This window comes from Natrix helvetica, assembly GCF_964273705.1.
Source record: "Natrix helvetica genome assembly, chromosome: Z".
Taxonomy (NCBI): Eukaryota; Metazoa; Chordata; class Lepidosauria; order Squamata; family Natricidae; genus Natrix; species Natrix helvetica.
Genome location: NC_138554.1, coordinates 92,590,071 through 92,609,725, shown reverse-complemented (window position 1 = coordinate 92,609,725; position 19,655 = coordinate 92,590,071). Strand labels below are relative to the sequence as shown.

At 36.0% G+C, this 19,655-nt stretch overlaps 2 protein-coding genes across 7 annotated transcripts in view; one reads left to right on the top strand and one right to left on the bottom strand.

Annotated features, from left to right (window-relative positions):
* The window catches only part of RARB (retinoic acid receptor beta), a 114,791-nt gene extending 106,089 nt beyond the window's left edge, over window positions 1-8,702 (top strand). For both annotated transcript variants that reach the window (XM_081933739.1, XM_081933740.1), the window contains 3 exons: window positions 2,264-2,468; window positions 3,877-4,035; window positions 7,290-8,702. In XM_081933739.1, coding sequence (XP_081789865.1) covers window positions 2,264-2,468; window positions 3,877-4,035; window positions 7,290-7,486 — 561 coding nt within the window. In that variant the 3' untranslated portion in view covers window positions 7,487-8,702. The remainder of the gene's footprint in view (window positions 1-2,263; window positions 2,469-3,876; window positions 4,036-7,289) is intronic.
* A 53-nt stretch (window positions 8,703-8,755) lies between these two features.
* TOP2B (DNA topoisomerase II beta) overlaps window positions 8,756-19,655 on the bottom strand; it is a 58,389-nt gene continuing 47,489 nt past the window's right edge. For 4 of the 5 annotated variants that reach the window (XM_081933734.1, XM_081933735.1, XM_081933736.1 and 1 more), the window contains 7 exons: window positions 16,998-17,156; window positions 14,758-14,962; window positions 14,285-14,361; window positions 13,648-13,758; window positions 13,142-13,264; window positions 9,602-9,699; window positions 8,756-9,222 (listed from right to left, as the gene is read on the bottom strand). In XM_081933734.1, coding sequence (XP_081789860.1) covers window positions 9,064-9,222; window positions 9,602-9,699; window positions 13,142-13,264; window positions 13,648-13,758; window positions 14,285-14,361; window positions 14,758-14,962; window positions 16,998-17,156 — 932 coding nt within the window. In that variant the 3' untranslated portion in view covers window positions 8,756-9,063. Of the gene's footprint in view, window positions 9,223-9,601; window positions 9,700-12,362; window positions 12,545-13,141; window positions 13,265-13,647; window positions 13,759-14,284; window positions 14,362-14,757; window positions 14,963-16,997; window positions 17,157-19,655 lie in introns of all 5 variants that reach the window. The other variant, XR_014173638.1, reaches the window with a different exon arrangement.

Here is a 19,655-nt window from a genome sequence, read left to right as displayed (position 1 = left end):
GGACTTTCTCTAAAGATGAAAGATTACTCTTGATTACAGATAAAGTGCATTCAGAAAGTATTCAGACCTGCTTCACTTTTGTCAATTTTGTTGTGTGGCTTTATTCTACAGTTGTTGAAATTCATTTTTTTCTCATTAATCTACATTCAGTACTCCATAATGACGAAGTGAAACAGAATTTTAGAAATGTCTGTAAATTTATTAAAAAGGAAAAACTGAAATACCACATTGGCATAAGTATTCAGACCTTTGACACTTGAAATTTAGCTTTAGTGCCTCCCATTTCTCTTGATTGTTGCTGACATGCTTCTACATTTTGAATGGAGTCAACCTGTGGTAAATTAAATTGATTGGATATTATTTTGAAAGGCACACACCTCTCTATAGAAGTGTCACAGTTGACAGTGTATACTATAGCACAGTGATGGCTAACCCTTTTGCTGTCACGTGTCGAAAGTGTGCGTGCCCATACCCATAATACGATGAATGTGTGACCCCCTGCCGGACACGCCCCTCCCCAGTGCATGCACATTCCCACGGTGCCCCATTTTAGTCTAACAGGCCTCCTTGAAACATCCTGGGACCAAAAACAGGCTGCGGAGAAGGCCACACCCCTGTGCTCTGTTTTGGGCCTAGCAGGCCTCCCTGAAGCCTCATGGGATAAAAAACTGGCTGTGGGGGAGAGTGCCACACACCCCTGTTCCACATTTGGGCCTAGCAGGCCTCTCTGAAGCTGCCTGGGACCAAAAATGGGGTGGGGGGGGGCACACCACAGCCCCACACTCCCTCAATTCACCCGTACCAATGGTGGGATTCAAAAATATTTACTACCGGTTCTATGGCCGTAGCTTGGTGGGTGTGGCGTGGCTTGGTGGGAGTGGCTTGGTGGACATGGCAGAGGAACAATATTGCCAAATCCTCATTCCCTCCCCACTCCTGGGAGAAGGATACTGTAAAATCTCCATTTCCACCCTATTCCTGGGCAAGGATACTGTAAAATCTCTGACAGTAAACAAACTAGAACTGAGGAGAAATTTCCTGATAGTTAGATAGTTAATTAGTGGAATGACTTCAGTGACTTGTGGATGTTCCAACATTGGAGGTTTTTAAGAGATTGGACAACCATTTGTCTGAAATATTATAGGGTTTTCTGCTTGAGCAGGGGTTTGACCAGAAGACCTTCAATAACAGCCCTGTTATTCTGTTCTGTTATTCTGAGAGGACTAAGATTTCAAGCCGTCAAATTCCAGCATCAGTATGATTTTTCATATAAATTTTAGCAAGATTCTTAGAGTTTTCAAAATTAGAATGAGCAATCTGGATCTTCAACTCCAAATCCTGTTCTGTAAGGCAACTTTAAGACTTGTGGACTTCAACTGGCTGGGGAATTTTGGGTGTTCTTAAAGTTGCTGAGTTTTGAGACTTCTCCTGCAAGGAATCCAGAACAGAACACAACAGAAAGCTGACTAGTTTCCACTTGAATACAATAGGAGGTAGACTATTTCCTTGGTTATTAGGATTAGAGTTGAACTGCTCTTACTGTTGGAAAGATTTCTCTAACATTCAATCAGGATATGCTTTGCTATAAATTAAATTCATTGCAGTATTTTGTTTTCTGCTTAATAATATTATTTTACCTGTATTTTTATTACAACTTTATTGTGATTTTATATGATTTTATATGTATTTATGGTTTCATTTTGATGTTTGTAAACCATCCACAGTTGCTGCAAGATGGGTGACAAAAACATTTAATAAACCAACAGAGAGAACAAACCTTGATCAATTTCAACCCTGAATGGACAGGGGCACTCCATTGTAGTCTATGGTACATCGCCTTCCCTTTCTTGACTTGAAAGAAATATTTCAATAATGGCAGACAGAGAATTTTTACCTCTTATTAAGACATATGTGATACATATTAAAACAATTGTTATATAGAAAAGTTAGAGAGAAAAAATGAGCATTTGGCCTAAAACACCTAAATTATTTTGCTTCAAATGAGTATTTCTGGGGGAACACAATACTTGAGTCTTAAGTTCTGAGTTAACATTTAGTATTTGATGGCATAAGATGTACACTGTTGGATTTTTAAAAAGTAATTTATTTAAGTGGTGGTTCCAAAATTGTAGAGAGAGATTTTGGTCTAGTCAAACCCATTGATGGAGGCAATAACTGTAACGATTATTTCCAAAACTCATCATTTTTAACCTTCCTGAATTGACATAGTTTTTCTTTCTTCCTTTCCATCCTTCCTTCCCAGATCCTTCGAATTTGCACAAGATACACCCCCGAACAAGACACAATGACATTTTCTGATGGCCTTACGCTAAACCGAACTCAGATGCATAATGCTGGATTTGGTCCCCTGACAGATCTTGTGTTCACATTTGCCAATCAGCTTCTGCCGTTGGAAATGGATGACACTGAAACTGGCCTACTTAGTGCCATCTGCTTAATTTGTGGAGGTGTGTTTGAATGACATGAGCTTAATTGTGGAATAGGTTGATTAGGCTATCATTGCTCCAGATTTTGCCAATAGGATTTTAATTTTTGATGCAGTTAACATGGAAGCAGGAGGAAGTTTGCTAGCTATTGCAGGATATTTCCTGTCTTACTAAGATCAGATATTGAGAAAGCCTTATTGCTAAAATATATTCAATTTATATGCTTCCTAATTCTCAGCGACTTCGCAGTTTGGAACATATTTAAAACATGACAGTAAAAACAACAAGAAACAAAAATGGGTAGTGGTAGAATAATCAACTGGTTAATAGAGGAAACCTACCTAAGTTAAAAAGAAGCTTCAATCATCCCCACCAAAGGCTTGGATAAGTGCCAGATGTTCTAGTCTCTTGAAACATTAGTAGGATGGGGACTGTTCAGTTCTGCAGGGGTAAATACATCAAGAGAAGGCATTCTTCCAGAGTCCGGATACATAGCACTTCTTAATTGAAGGAACCTGAATTGATTTGCCTGGCTGCATACAGTGGGGAGATAGGTAGTCCCTCAAGTAATCAGGCTATATGTCATGTTTTTCTATTTGTTTTAGCTTCTTAATGTTCTAAACTCAAGAGATGAAATCTGGTGGTAGCTGAAGAAAAAGAGAATAGGGGGTCATGATATGGTAATGGTGAAACAGAGAATTCTGTGTAAAGGGATTAGAAAGAAAGAAGGTGGTATTGAAATGCCTTGAGATAAAACTAACTGTAATCAAAATTGGATTGCTATGGCCAGTACTTAAAAATGTTTGGATGTAGGAAAAAATTGGAGGAAAGCACAGCCAAAATTAAAATATTTCTTCATATATTCCTTCAGACAAAATCTTGTGATAGATACATTAAGAAGGAAGCATTAGCAACAATTTTCAGTGTTTAATATGAATGGAGGAAAGCAATAGATCCAGCTTTCCTTTAATCTTTTGCTGACACCTACTGGCATCCAAAGGCAATATTGCTCTGGGATCAGGGCAAAATATAAAAAAGAAAAGAAAAAAATATAAAAAAGAAAAGAAAGAATATACGTTACATTAATCTTTGAAATTTATGTTGTTGTTTTATATTACTGTTTTACAAATTAAAATTTTATGGATACTTCATATTGGAATTTATATAAATATTTACTTTTGGCAGTGCAATGGTCTACAGCTTGAAAAGAGGAAATAAAATAGTTCATCAGTTGCAATCTCATCAGTTAGAAAAAAACAAGTTGTGCAAAGAATGTTACCACAGGGATGACAAGTAGGAATTGATTTTTTAAAAACAAATCTTTAGCACAAAGGAAAGTAATAACAAAGGAAAATAGGAAGTCATCATAGCATGTGTTTATAACGGTTTGATGTTTGGGTACAGACATTTAACAATTATACTTTCTCAGACCGCCAGGACCTCGAAGAACCAACAAAAATAGATGAACTACAGGAGCCATTACTAGAAGCTCTCAAAATATACATCCGAAAAAGAAGACCCAGCAAACCTCATATGTTTCCAAAGATCTTAATGAAAATCACAGATCTGCGCAGTATCAGTGCAAAAGGTAAGTTTGATAACTTTTTAAGGAAGATGATTGTCAACAGGAGATTGTTGACAATTGCAATTGTTGACCCAGCTGGTTAATGCTAAAAGAGTTACAGAAGTACATTTTAAGAAAGGCATTAGTACCTTTTACAGAATAACAGTTGGAAGGGATCTATGTCTTTCCTGTTCAGGCAGGAAATTCTATATCATGGGTGTCAAACTCGCTGCGTCACATTGCATCACGTGATATATTGTGATGTTTTTTCCCTTCATGGAGCTGGGGTGGGTATGGCCAGGGTATGATGCATCTGGCTCATAGGCTGCCAGTTGGATACCATTTCAGACAAATGTTTATCCAATCTCTTCTTTAAAACTTCCAGCATCCACAACTATCAGAGAGAAGTTGTTCCACTGATTGTTCTATCAGGAAATTTCTCCTTAGTTCTTCTCTCCTTGATTAGTTTCCATTCATTGCTTCTTGTCCTGCCTTCAGGTGCTTTGAAGAATAGATTGACTCCTTCTTCTTTATGACAATCCCTTAGATATCCTTATGTTTGCATAAATTCAGTTTCCTTAATGAGAACAAAATATTGATCCTGAACTTGAGTTATGTAAATTTCTGATTTACATAATCATGATGAGCTCATCAATAACAAAAAGTTATCATTGCAGAATCATTTTTTTAAGTTAAGTAGTAATTTTAGGATTAAATGTAAGGAGCCAGGTAAAGAGAACTGCTGTCAGGTCATCTTAGTCCTTCTTTTCATTAAACTAGACATACCTAATGCCATCAACCATTCTTTATGTTTTAGCCTCCAATGTTCTTCTGTGTACTCTTTCTAGAGTGTTAACATCTTTTTTACAGCATGGTGACTAAAACTGGATACAGTGTTTCAAGCGTAGTCTTATCAAGGCATTATAGTGTGGTATTGACACATAATGTGAACTTGACTCTATTAATGTAACCTAGGACTGCTTTGGCCTTTTGGCAGCGGCAACACACTGCAGTCTCCTGTGTCCAGGAACAGAATAGAATAGACTAGAAGGGTACCTGGAGGTCTTCTAGTCCAGCCCCCTGCTCAAGCAGGGGAACCTATACAATCTCAGACAAGTGACTGCCCAGTCTCTTCTTAAACACCTCCAGGGATGGAGCCCCCTCAATTTCTGAAGGCAAACTGATTAATTGTCCTCACTGTTAGGAAGTTTCTCCTTAATTCTAGGTTGCTTATCCCTTTGGTTAGTTTCCAACCATTGTTTCTTGTCCTGCCCTCTAGTGCTTTGTAGAATAATTTGACTCTCTCTTCTTTGTGGCAGTCCCTCAAATATTAGAATACTGCTATCATGTTGCCCCTAATCTTCTTTTCTTTAGATTAGCCAAACCCAAATCCTGCAGCCATTTAGTCTCCAGGCCTTTGATCATCTTAATTGCTGTTCTCTGAACTTTTTCCAAAGTCTCAACATCTTTTTTTTGTAGTATGATGATTAAAATTGGTTGCAGTATTCTAGGTATGGTGTAACTAGGGTTTTATAAAGTGGTACTTAATACTTCAAGTGATCTTGATTCTATGTCTATTTGTACAACCCAGGATTGTATTAACCTTTTGGGCTGCTGCTGAACACTGCTGGCTCATATTCAAGAGATCATCCACTAAGACTCCAAGGTCCCTCTCATAGTTACTGTTTTTGAGCCAGTCTCACCTAATCTGTATTTACAACTTTGATTTTTCCTGTCTAAATGTAAAACTTTCCTTTTTTTCACATTAAAATTCATTTTGTTGGATAGGATCCATTGTTCAAGTTTGTCAAGATCTTTTTAGATCCTGCCTACCTGGCTAAGATTGTAATGCCTCTCATTCTGATTGCATGATCAGAAGATTTTTTTTTAAATAATGGTAAAACGAAAAGATTTAAGTAGGAAAATGAATTAGCAACTTCTTTCAGAGTTGTTGAGATGGCTGGAAAAAAATGGTTAATGGACACATCAGATTCAGACTTCTGATATGATGAGCTACCAGAGATATAAAGATATGTTAGTCAGTAATAGATATTGCTAAATCTACTATACTGGCTGAGGAATACCATTATCTCATGAAAAAAAAATCAAAGACTTCTGAAGTGTTCATATGGAAGCTCAAAATATAAAAATGGCAACTCTGCCTGCTTAGTCAAAGCTGTACCCCCCTTTTAAAAGAGATAACCCTGGTTCACTTAATGTGCAAATGTTAAGTGTCACATCTTAACCAGAACATGTTTTTTTTTCATAACTTGTGCCTTTAAGTTGAAACATATGACCATAAGTGGGTATATTTGATTTTCCTTGAAATTTAGGCAGTTATGAATTCAACATTTTAATAATCATATCTTTTAGAATAAACTGGTATGTAAACAAAAGTTTTTTGCCATATTTTTGCTAAGATGATCCATTTTATTGGCAGGCCTGTTAAGATTAATTGAATTCAACAGAAGTACTTTTCTGCTAGTTAAAATGAACCATTGCAGTTTATCAAATAGAAAAAAAAATTGAATGTTCTGAATGACTGCATGACTTTTTAAAATTACCAATGAAATTTTTTTAAAAATTCCAAAGAACTGCTACATAGACAATTTCTCTAAATCCTGATTTTCAAGACACCATGTTTTGAAACATGTTATTTCATCTTGGAAATTGTCGTCTTTCACATTATAGGATTTCTCTGTAATTTTTTAAGCTTTTTTTTTAGCTTTTTATCATATGGTTTAATAGTTTCTCAAATATGGCACTCCGTTTAAAAATACACAGCTATGATTTTATCATATTTTGAATAAACTTTTGATTTCTTGCTCCTTAACAATAATTTTAAGACTTTGCACATAAGAATCCAGATGCAGCTTGTTTATGTGGCCATCCAAACAATGCATCTAAATAGTACTTTTTAGTTTTGCAGATATCCAAAGAAGCAAGGCAGCCCTATAATCCATTCTCTAAATTTTGGTCATTTTTCTGTTTATAAAATCTCTATCTTATAATTGTTAATTGATTCTTTTTCCTAGTTACCAGCTCTGAATAGATAGGAAACACTCTACTCAAACACCTAAATAGTTTTCCTATTGCTGTTACCCAAATGTAGACATGGTTTCTTGCAATAATCCATTTAATAAATGGATTATTCTATATATTAGTATTAACATTACATACATTTCTTGTCCTCTTGAGAGAAGTGAAGTATGACTGCAAAAAATTCCAACATACTAAGTTTTTACATTTCTTTTTCCCTTTGCTAAACAATTCACAAGGTGCTGAACGTGTTATTACACTGAAAATGGAGATCCCTGGATCTATGCCACCTCTTATCCAGGAAATGTTGGAGAACTCAGAAGGACATGAATCATTGACACCAAACTCAACAGTGACCACAGCAGAGCACAGTCCAAGTATTTCCCCAAGCTTGGTAGATAATAACAGTGTCACTCAGTCTCCTTTGGTGCAGTAAGACATTTTCTCTAATGAAATTCCTAACTCTTGATGCACAAGGATGACATGGCATATTCTCTCTACGGCTGCTTGTTTTCTGGACTTTTACAGACACTACAACCCAAAAGGACCAAGAATTGTTCATATGTATCTATATTGTGTGAAGGTATTTGTGCGAGCGCGCACTTGCGTGCTCACACACATGGAGTAAGTTCCATTACTTCTCTACATTTGTAGGACTGTGCTCTGAATCTGAGATTTCATGAAATAAACAAACTGATATGTTGCTATTACTTCTTTTGAATATCCAAAATTGCAAGTGACAAGATTGATCTCAAAGAGGAGGTTTAAAAGTCATGGTTATACCATTTCTGATGACTTTATACATATAAAATATATGAATATGTACTTTTTATCCTGGATGTTTGATGCTTTCCCTTTTTAAATGTGTACATGAAATGCCCAAGACATCCCTTAGAAATGGATAACATACTTGTCTGGATAAGAACATTTTAAAAGACACAGTCTTAAGTTAGGATGAAAACTTATCATTGCTCTTTTTAAAGACCTGTGTATTACTTATTTCCCAGCAAAAGATAAATAATTTCACTGCATTAGCAGAAGTAACTTTTGTGGGAGTGTAACTGCCAGCTCAGTTATTTGAACATAATTTGTTCTATTGTTAATGTCACTTTAAATATATACAAAGGGTTTATTACTTTATTGACTTCTCTACTTTTAGAAATACCGAAATTTTACTTCATTTATAGCCTTAAAGGCAAAAACACTTTACAGTGTTATTTTACTTTTTCACAAGCTATTAGGTAACTTGGTGAAATAATAACCAGGCATAATCACTACCTCTGAATCGGTGGCACTAGTGGGAAAAAAAACACTCTGGAGAAAGTGTTCCTCAGTCCTATCATTCTGTCTGTGGCATCACAGGACTGGTATTGGAACACCTTGAAACATGATGGAATCTGTCTCAATGACCTTGCTAATCACCATAAAACAGTGGAAATGTGGTAGAATTGTTACACTTTTTTAAAGTGTCAGGTTTTTTTTTAGGTTTCATTTAAAGCACTAGTGGATTTTTTTTATATATTCTAGCAAATCTGTGATGTACTTTCACTGGCTCTGTTTGTACATTGAGATTGTTTAACAATGCTTTCTATGTTCATATGCTGTTTACCTTTTTCCATGAATTATCTTGGCAAAAAATAAAATATATTTATTTTGATCCTGTATAAAGAAAATTTATTTAGAGAAAGCTCTATACACAAGTAAATGGTTTTATATTTTTAATGTTTAAACTTCATTTCAAAAAGTTGCTGTTTGCAACCATGACAATTAAAATGTGTGCTTTTTGCACAGCTCTCTAGAACATTTCTACAAGCCGGTCAGACACATGACATTTCAATGAGTAAAAAAGAGCATAAAACTGTAAGTGTAAGAACAAAATGTTAAAATGCCTACACACAATAATAAAAACCATCAATTACATCACATAAAATAAGTCAAATGTACAAAAGGTCTGCGACAGAAAAGGACAACTAAGATATTTGTTGGAAGTTTGTGTGCTCTTTCAGCACTTAATTAAAACATAGGAAAATCATCATCTTCATCAGACTCTGCAAAATACTTCACTTCTTTTCTTGCCCGACCTGTCCGTGGCCTGGAAGTTGTTTCAGAAGCAAAGTCAGATGGGAAAATGTCTACATCAGAATCCTGATCAAAGGCTGTTTTCTTCAGTTTCTGTTTTAAAATAATTATTAAAAGTTACTGGTGATGTCAATTATGTAGCCATTTAAAGCTATTAAGATGCAATTAAAAAAACAATTTATGCAAGCTAACCCATGAATATTTACAATGCTTTCATTAAGAGGCACAGCGGTGGCAGTACTACAGGCTACTTCTGTTGCCTGCCGGCTGCCTGCAATTTGGCAGTTCAAATCTCACCAGGCTCAAGGTTGACTCAGCCTTCCAACCTTCCGAATGGGTAAAATTACCCAGATTGTTGGGGATGATAGACTGACTCTGTAAACTGCTTAGAGAGGGCTGTAAAGCGGTATATAAGTCTAATTTCTATTTCTATTAATAGCCTCTAAATGTATTTAGCAGTTTGTTAAATTACCTTGCTCGGAATTGACTTGGGCGATTTTCTTCCAGGGTTATATTCACCTTCATTTTCAGAACCAGATATTTTCCTTTTTTTCGCTCCCCTGCCTTTTCCTATGAAAAGATTAAAGGGAGAATCTACCTCGGTTCATTGTATGTTTTACTATAATAAATGGTAAAACTGAATGATACAACTGAATGGATGTCATAATCATCATAACCATAGTAAACAGATAAAATTTAAAGTTTTAAAGAGAAATCATTAAATATAAAATTGTTTAGAGGAATTACTATTATTTACTATTACTATTAAATACTATTATTTCCATATAATAATTAATCCAATAGAACCAACATTCCTTTCTATTTGTTACTACACCCAATTTCTCAAAGCAAGGTCCTTGATTAAATGACAGACAGAAGCTGTATGTTTTTATTCTTGAGAAATTTTGCATACCAATTTAATTATATTAATAAAAACTGAAACGTACCAACTCACTATCCTTAATAGGATATTAATAGATTAAAATATAGAGCGAAATCTCTTAAATGCTATAGCAACCAATAGTTACATGAAACACCTTTTTTCTGATTGGCTAAAACCATAATTGGTACCCAAAAATCTATTATTTGCTGTTCTGTTTTTTTTTTAACTTGCCTGGATCTTCAATAATAATAAATAGTTTGAACTTTTAGTTGTTATACGTAGCTAGTTTTATTTTGTGTCTCTTAATTCTGCTTTTTCTTTTATAATTTTATACTTTACCTATAGAAATGCTTACAAAGGTTTCTTGGAGTTTCTAAGCATTGGTGCACTGAAGGAAACCCAGGTTTTTCCTTGACATCAAAATTTAAAGAATCTGATCAAATTTTGTTCAAATTGGCTAATATGTAAGAAGTTAAAATATAAAAAATGGATAATTTAGACAAGACAAACATTCAACTGCTTTGCATATTTCCGCCCATTACAGACTGAATTAATTTGTAGATTTAATTCTAAACATGAAAATAACTGTTTTCAGTGGTGCCCAGAGTACATTGATGAAATTACAATTTCTGCAATAACTATAATTGTACCCAGAGTTGTAAGATCTGGCTGTAGGGATATTGTTGTATTATTATCACATGCAAAATATCTGTAAAGTATCTGTAAATATCTGTAAAGTATTCCATATTTTAATTTGACTAAAGTCAACAATTTCAGTAAGTATGGAATACTGTAGAAGTTGTTGACTGACAGATTACTACGCAAATTGAAATTGAGTCAAAAATCTGTCTAGTGACCTCCATATTTTCTTTATCTTTGTCATGACAAGAAATTAAGATCTGGGTATTTTGGTGGTTGCTACTGGATTGTTATGTGTTGCTATGGAACACAAGCTACTTTAATCTCTTGTTCTTTTGAGAGAAAGCAGATTCAGGCAATCTGCATTTAGGGTGACTCCTTTCTAAAAAACAAGCTGATGAAGTAGGCCCAGATACTTGATGGAATTATTCTTCCAGAATGAACCTTTATGACTATTAAGGATAGCCAAGAAGCACTTAGAATAGAATAAGTTGGAAGGGATCTTGGAGGTCTTCTAGTTCAACACACTGCTTAGGCAGGAAAGCCACCACCACTCCAGACAAATGGTTCTCCAACATCTTCTCAAAAACTTCCAGTGTTGGAGTATCCATAACTTCCCACTGATTAATTGTTCTAACTGTCAGGAAATTTCTCCTCAGTTCTAAGTTGCTTTCCTCCTCGATTAGTCTCCACCCATTGTTTCTTGTCCCAATCTCAGCTGCTTTGGAGAATAGCTTGACTCCCTCTTCCTTGTGGCAGCCCCTAAGATATTGGAACACTGCTATCATGTCTCCCCTAGTCCTTCTTTTCGTTAAACTAGACATACCCAGTTCCTGCAAATGTTCTTCATATGTTTTAACCTCCAGTCCCATAATCATCTTTGTTGCTCTTCTCTGCACTCTTTCTAGAGTCTCAACAGCTTTTTTACATTGTGGTGACAAAACTGGATGTAGTATTCCAAATGTGGCCCTACCAAGGCATTATAAGGTGGTATTAACACTTCACATGATCTTGATTCTATCCGTCTTGTTTATGCAGCCTAGAATTGTGTTGGCTTTTTTGGCAGCTGTCGCACACTGCTGGATCATATTTAAATGGTTATCCACTAGGACTCCAAGATCCCTCTCACAGCTACTACTATTGAGCAGGGTAGCACATATACTGTCCCTATGTATTTTGTTTTTCTTGCCAAATGTAGAATTGTACTCTTTTCACCATTGAATTTCATTTTATTAGATAGTGCCCAATGTTCAAGTTTGTCAAGATCCTTCTGTACCTTAAGCCTATCTTCTGGAGTGTTGGCTATTCCTGCCAGCTTGGTGTCATCTGCAAATTTGATGAGTTCTCCATCTATCCCCTTGTTCAAATAATTGATGAAGATGTTGAAGAGTACTGGGTCTAAAACAGAGTCTTGGCATATTCTACTGCATACTTCCCTCCATGCAGATGCAGTTCCATTGAGGACTACACATTGAGTGTGGTTGGTCAGCCTGTTATGAATCCATCTGGTGGTGATGTTATCTAACCTACATTTTTCTACTTTATCTAGTAGTAGGTTATGGTCTATTACTAAATGCCTTACTGAAGTCCAAGTAAATTATATGGACAGCATTCTACTGTCCACTAATTTTGTCACTTTGTCAAATAATGCAATAAGATTAGTCTGGCATGATCTGTTTTTGACAAACCCATATTGGATTTTGGTTATTACTTGTTTGCTTCTAGATGTTCGCTGATTTGTTGCTTGATTATCTTTTCCAGAATCTTCTCTGCTATTGAGGTTAGGCTGATAGGTCTATAGTTTCCTGGATCTATTTTTTTCCCTTTTTTGAAGATGGGAACTACATCAGCTCTTTTCCAGTCCTCTGGCAGTTCCCCGATGCTCCAGGATCTCTGAAAGATATAGTTCAGTGGTTCTGAGATCTCAGTTGCCAGTTCCTTCAGAACCTTGAGGTGTAATCCATCTGGTCCTGGATATTTTGACTTGTCTAGGGTAGACAGGTGCCCACTTACCATTTTCTTCCCTACTTTTCTGCATCTCAATTTGGGATGGCTACATTTTGCAAAATGTGCCATTTGAATTGTTTTTGTACAGATAGCTCTTGACGTATGACCCCAATTGAGCCCAAAATTTCTGTTGCTAAGTGAGACAGTTGTGAAGTGAGGTTTGTCTCATTTTATGACCATTCTTGCTACAGTTCAGTGAAGGGCCTGAATTTTGATCAGATGACCATGGGGATGCTACAATGGTATAATGGTTATAAATCACTTTTTTCAGTGCTGTTGTAACTTCAAACAGACACTAAATGAAATGTTTTTAATTGCGGACTGGGTTATTGGTATTATATTATAGGTAGTTTGAATTACTTTTTCCGTTTTATTGTGTCTATTTTCATTATTGATTTTACATTCTTCTGAGAACACTAAAGAATTCTTTAATAAAATAAAACTATATTTGCTTTTTTGATAGTATAAATTCAGCTTTTTTACCTTTGGGAACAATGGACTTCTTTGGAATACCAAATTCAGATTCTGAATCAGAGTTTATTAGTTCCATCTTCTTAGGTTTAGGAGATCTTTTCAGCTTAGAAGGCATATCTGATGATAGTTTTGCTGTTAATTATGTAAATAAATAATCAATTGCAGAAGCATCAACAGATTAGATTTCTACTAATTCTTTTTTCTCTGTCCCATACACCGACAAAATTAAGTGTTAACAAAATTAAATCTACTTCTCAGGCAGTATTTTCAAAACTATTACAGAGAGATTGACTTCTTTTATATGCTAAATTGTATTCTGTACCTATACTTCTGTACCATACCAGCGTTTCAGAAGAGATAGGCTCTCTACAAGTTTTAATGGAGCAATGTTTAGCATGTTCTCATCTTAAAACATGAAGTTATCACATTTTATATTTTATGCTAATTATCAAGAGCATTAAATTTAGAAGAGAAAGTAAAATAATAAATGTAACTAGTAAATTTCAAACACTTGCCTTTTTTAGTAACAACTGTTTTACTTGAAAGTGTCTCTGTTTGTTTTGGAATAAAAGATGAAGAAAAGACTGGTGTTGAATCTTCCTCATCACTGTCAAATTTTGATGTATCTACAGAATACAAAATGTTTTTAATGCCATACATGCCAACAATTACCTTCTAAACACTAAATATAAATATTTTTTCATATTAAAATGACATAACACAAGTTAACAAGTTAACAAAGATGCTTAAAATATTTGAAAAGGCATTCAATTTAGGCATGTCTAAAATTTGTGAAGATATTGTACTCAACAAAGTACTGTTCTGATTTATTTATGATAGTGTCACTTCTGCCTTAGAATTAGCAATATCTCACATAAACATATTTTATAAATACTTATTTTCAAAAACAGAAGTCAATTTTCTGGCATCTAATGAGTTTTATTAAGAATTAAGAACTTATATTTTTATCATCTTAACATACGTGTCTTATGTACCAAATTTTTAAACATTTGGATATTTCCCAGGAAGAGTATTTTCTGAGATTCAAGAAGAGGTTTGGTAGCCTTTAGTGACAATGGATTTTAAGCAAATATTTCTTATTCAATAATGCATTGCCTACTGAGTTGAATATTTAATATATTTTATACATACCAATATTGGCTTTCCGAGAATAAGGAAACGTGAACAGGTTACCAAAATCTTGATTAGTTTTGTCTTGGGAAACCTTCCTATGATGAAAAAAAGAATTTTATTTTAAAAATTCCTCTTTCTAATCTCCTAAAAAAAACTGCACAAAAAAAGCATTTGATTTTATGCAGAACTGTAATACAATGTATATAATAATACATAGATTAGCCTATACAGGAAATTATGTAATGATATATAATAATACATAAAAAGTATGATCAAATGGCTAGTTATATTTCATTTCTATATGTTACCTCACTTCAATAGTCAAAAAATACACATACTCCAAATAATATATATTTAACAGGACACTTTAGATACATAATATGTCTGCAAATATACCTCATCCTACAGATATGTAATAATTTTCATTTTGTTAATCTTCATACTGCTAGTTAGAGACTAATAAGATACTACCCCAAACCTAGGACACTTACTCTGGAGAAGGCTTTGTTTTGATTGGAGAGAAATCATATTCATCCTTTTCAAGACTATCTGAAGGCACATATTCATCTTCTCTGTCATTGATGTTTGGAGATGTTTTCACTTTGAGTTCATTAAGATCATTATTGTTGTTGGCATCTTCATCATCATCAGCATCTTCTTCTTCTGAGAAATCAAAGGTGTATTTGGGCCTTTCAGCTGGAAAGTAGACACAACCACAATTTTTGTTTTATGTTAAATGTTATATTTTACATTTCATACTATGAACATTTGAAGAATTGTGTGAAACCTATAGCATTGCAACATATTCTTTTTGCAACATATTAGTCTAGGGCAGGGGTGGCGAACAAGTTCGACAAAAAGAGCCAAAATTTTAAACTGTGAGAGCCACACCACGCAGTGACCTGCCAAAACAGACCCGGAAGCAATGTTCCCTCTAATTTTTTTTCGATGTGAGCAGAAAAGTATAGTGTTTGAGCGGCACATTTTCATCCCTGAGCAGCCGAATTTTTTTCACAGATGTCACCTAAGACAACAACGAAATCAGTATTATTTGAAACTCAAAGTTATGTTTCTTCAAGGTACCCGCTTAATTCAAAGTGTTATATAATATCAGTATCACTTAACAACGCTCCTGCTTAGCAACCAAAATGTTGGCTCAGAAACTCTGGCATTTGAAGCACGCAACTCTTAAAGCTGTCAAGTTACAAGACCCTTGCACCCCTAACCCTTTAGGGAAAAAAAACCCCAGGGGTCTTCAAACCTGACAGCTTTAACACTTGTGGACTTCAACTCCCAGAATTCCTCCTCCAGTCATGTTGCAGCGACATCATCTGCGTGGATCTGCTCCATCTTTGCTTTCTTCATTGTGGGCAGGGCTTCTGCTGAAGATGCCGACGAGTACGAGTTGCCACCAGAATAACTGCTGCTACCTCCTCCTCCTCCTCCTCCAACAGAATCACCAGATTTGCTCCTGAGCTCAGCGCTGGGTTACCTCTGCCCCCTCCCCCTCCTCCGTGCTTTTGAGGAGCCATGAGGCTTTTTTTCCCCTGCTCCCCCCCCGCCTTCCTACTGGCTCCTGCAGCCTCATGGCTCCTCAAAAGCACGGCGGAGGAGGAGGAGGGGGCAGGGGTAACCCAGCGCTGACTGAGCTCAGCTGCTCCGAGCGGAGGGGAGGCGCCGCTGCCACGCGCGGAGATGCCGGCTGGAGCTTTGGCGGCTTCATCTCAGCCGCAGCACCGGGCGGCAAATCCGGCAGTGCTGCCTGTTAGAGGAGGATGATGAGGAGGTGGCAGCAGTTCTTCCGGTGGCGGTGGGGGCTTTGGGGCTTCACAACTAGCCTCAGTCGCCCCGTGCTCCTCAAAGCAAGTCTGGGGAAGTCCTTTGCAGGCGGCCCGTTCTAGCTGCCTGCAAAGGACCTCCCCAGCTTCCGAAAGGGAGTGCGCGATCCGAGCCACAGTATACTAAATAATGATAAGAGGCAAAGAGCCTCATTTATTTTGGCCGGGAGCCGCATGCGGCTCGCGAGCCGCGTGTTCGCCACCCCTGGTCTAGGGCAATAAACATTGAATAATAAATCAATACTATAATGAACACTAAATAGGCCAACTTTCGGCAAATTTGATTACATAATTTTTACACATTCAAAAGACGATAACTGTAGATATGGCAAGTGTAGAAATTTGGATTATTTTTCTATTGTAAATTTGGTAATATTCAAAAGATAATTGACTTTTAGGTCTCATAAGTAACCAGGAAAAGACAATTCCACAGATAGACAAATCCACAAAATCCACAAAGCAAGTTAAAATATAAAAAATACAAAGGTTTCCAGCTAAATAATTTAACTGGTGAAAAGGTCTATTAAAAGGTGTGCCGTATGGAACTGTTGAAGTTGAGACACGAAAAAAACCCTTCTGATAAAACAGTTTCAAAACAACTCATATATACAATGAGGGGCAACACATCACTGCAAATTTACTGAAAAGTTTAGCTGATACTGAGATAATTTTAAACAGAATATTATTGTATACAACAATGATCTGCATGATAGGGATGTCAGAAGGAAAACATTTTATCTGACAACACAAAAGCTATTTTCAAAAGCATGAAAAAAAGCCTTTTTTGACATAATTTAATGATTAAGCACAACAGAACAGTGATCAATTATTAAAACTTGTTTACAATATAAAACTAAACGATTTTGCTACATTATAGATAGTGGCATTGCTACCTGCAGCTCTTCTAAGTAAAGAATCTCTTGGAATAATCACAGGGTCATTTTCTTCCAAGTCACTTTCAGATTTTGTTTCATCATCTGACCATGGATTTCGTTTCTTTACTTTTTTTGCAGAAGTCTTTGTGGCAGATGGTGTTCTTCTTACTCTAGTACCTAAAACAAGCAAAACATTAGCAGGGTAACAAATAATCTTCATTATATTTTCTCTCATTTAGTGTTGATAACTTCCCAGATTAATGATATAGAAATTAATAACATACAGGTAATCCTTGATTTATAACCATTCTTTTGAAGTTACATTGGAACTGAAAAAAGTAACTTCACACTTATGAGCATTGCAGCATCCCTAGGATCACATAATAAAAAATTCAGCCACATGACAATTGGCATGTATTTATTATAATTGGGAAGCCAGATTCACTTAACAACCATGTTACTAATTTAACAACTGCAGTGATTCACTTAATAACAGTGGCAGGAAAGGTTATAAAATGGGGCAAAACTGTCTTGCTTGGAATTGAAATTTTGGGCTCAATTGTGGTCATAAGTACAGGAATCTGTAAGTATATGCTATATATATTCATTCGCCATCATTTTAGCCAATGCCTATCCACTGCAGGATGAAGGCCTTTTCCTATATGGTCCTGAGCTTTATTTTGCCAATTGGGCCCATAATTCTTGCTGATGTTGTCAATTTATCTTGTTTTAAGTCTACTTTTTATCAAGTAGGACCCATTCTATAACTGCTTTGGTCCACCTGCCATCAGTTCTTCTTGCTGTGTGACCCGCCCATATCTATTTCAATTCTTTTATTCTCTTGATATTGTATATATTTGTTTGTTCTGTAATCCATGTGCAGGTCTTTCTATCATATCTTGTAATGCCAAGCATGTATATTTCCATGGCATTTGTGCCTCTTGTAGCTTTTGTATCGATTGAGGTTAGTCTCCATATTTCACCAGCATATGTTAGAGTAGCACACATTGATTGAAAAATTTTCTCTTCAGGCGTAGGGGGAGGTTGTTCTGCTTAGCTTGCTGAATGCCTGCCAATCACATTTAAACACATTTATTGTATCATCTGTTGGCCAAGATATATGTAGTGGCCTACTACATCTAGTTCTTCTCCAGATATTAAAAAAATCTTTCTTTAGTAAATGTATTAAACATAGGTTTACAGGTTTATTTTTAAGCCAAACAGTTCTCCTGCTTCATGCAGCTCTTGTATGTGTCTTTGTAGCTCTTCTGGATCTTGTGAGAAGAGAACAACATCACCTGCAAATCTTAAGTGATTTAAAGAAGAGACATTGATTTTTATTTCATTTTTTTCCTAATCTAGTTTATGAAATACTTCTTCAGGGCAGGCTGAGAAATGATACGGTGTGTGTGTTTGTGTGTGTGTGTGTGTGTAAAACATGCAGACTAGCATGTCAACTTTGAGTATAAAAATGCAAAATTCAAGAACTGTATTTTTTGCATAATTTTTTCATTATATACACACACAGACACAATATTTCAATGGAATTTCTTGGTCTCATGATGATATGTAGCACTGTGTTTGAATTATGGTAACTTAGCTTAATATAAAAGCAGAGAATCAGTTACTCAGTTACTCACTCAGCAGCTTTGATCTGCTGGTAAAATGATCCACTCCCAAGAATATATTAAGTAGTTATTACTTGATCTCCGTTTGTCTATTCAGCAGGATTGTAGCAGGGATGGGTTGCTGCCAGCGTTACTGCCAGTTCGCTGTGTGCGCTGTTTTGTGTGCATGCACTCATTTTGCTCGCACATAAGAAAAATTGTTCTGCACATGTGCAGAACATAAAAAACCGAGTAAAAACCATGCCTGTAACGGCATGGGAGACCGGAGAACAGGTTTGGGGGTGTGGACAGCCTGCCATCCTACTAGTTTGGTGACCCTGTGGCAATTTTCACTACCGGTTTGGCTCTGGATTGTAAGTGGAACCCACTCATACAATCCTCACCTTATCTGCTGTCAACACCAGTTTTATCTGACACCAGCTGATTTTTCATTATGCTAAACTAAATCAGAGATTCAATTTGGTGTAATGTTAAGGCATCAGTTTAGAAACCACGAGGCAGTAATCCTGACTTAGGCACAAAATAAGCTGGGTGCCAACTTGTAAAGCATTTCCATGACTACTATCAAGTCAACAAAGAAAAAGGGAGGAGAATTCCATGCATACTTTTGGTCAGAGTCAGATCTCATATTCCTACAGCTGGTGTGTGAAATGTGCATGTTCATAGCCTGCCATAGCACCTTGTTGGTGGATATGATTTATGACACAGACAGAAGGGAGGTGATTCAGGGGTAAAGTTCAAACGCAATTAAGCAGAAATCAGTTTCAGCTCCACAGAAGAACATGCCAAAATGTTGATCCTAATAAATGAATGGATTTCTTTTGAACTTTGTCTCGAGGCTCGTAAATTAATTAGGTCATCCTTTGGAAACTTCACACTGGGTGACCAGGCACTTTCTTAGTCCCAGGAAGAAGACAATGGCAACCAAAACCTTGCTAAGAAAATGGCAGGGACTTGTCCAGACAGTCTCTAAGAATTGGACATGACTGAACAGAGATGGAAAAATTAAATCAGGATCTGCAAAATTTTAAATAAAATTACATATTGC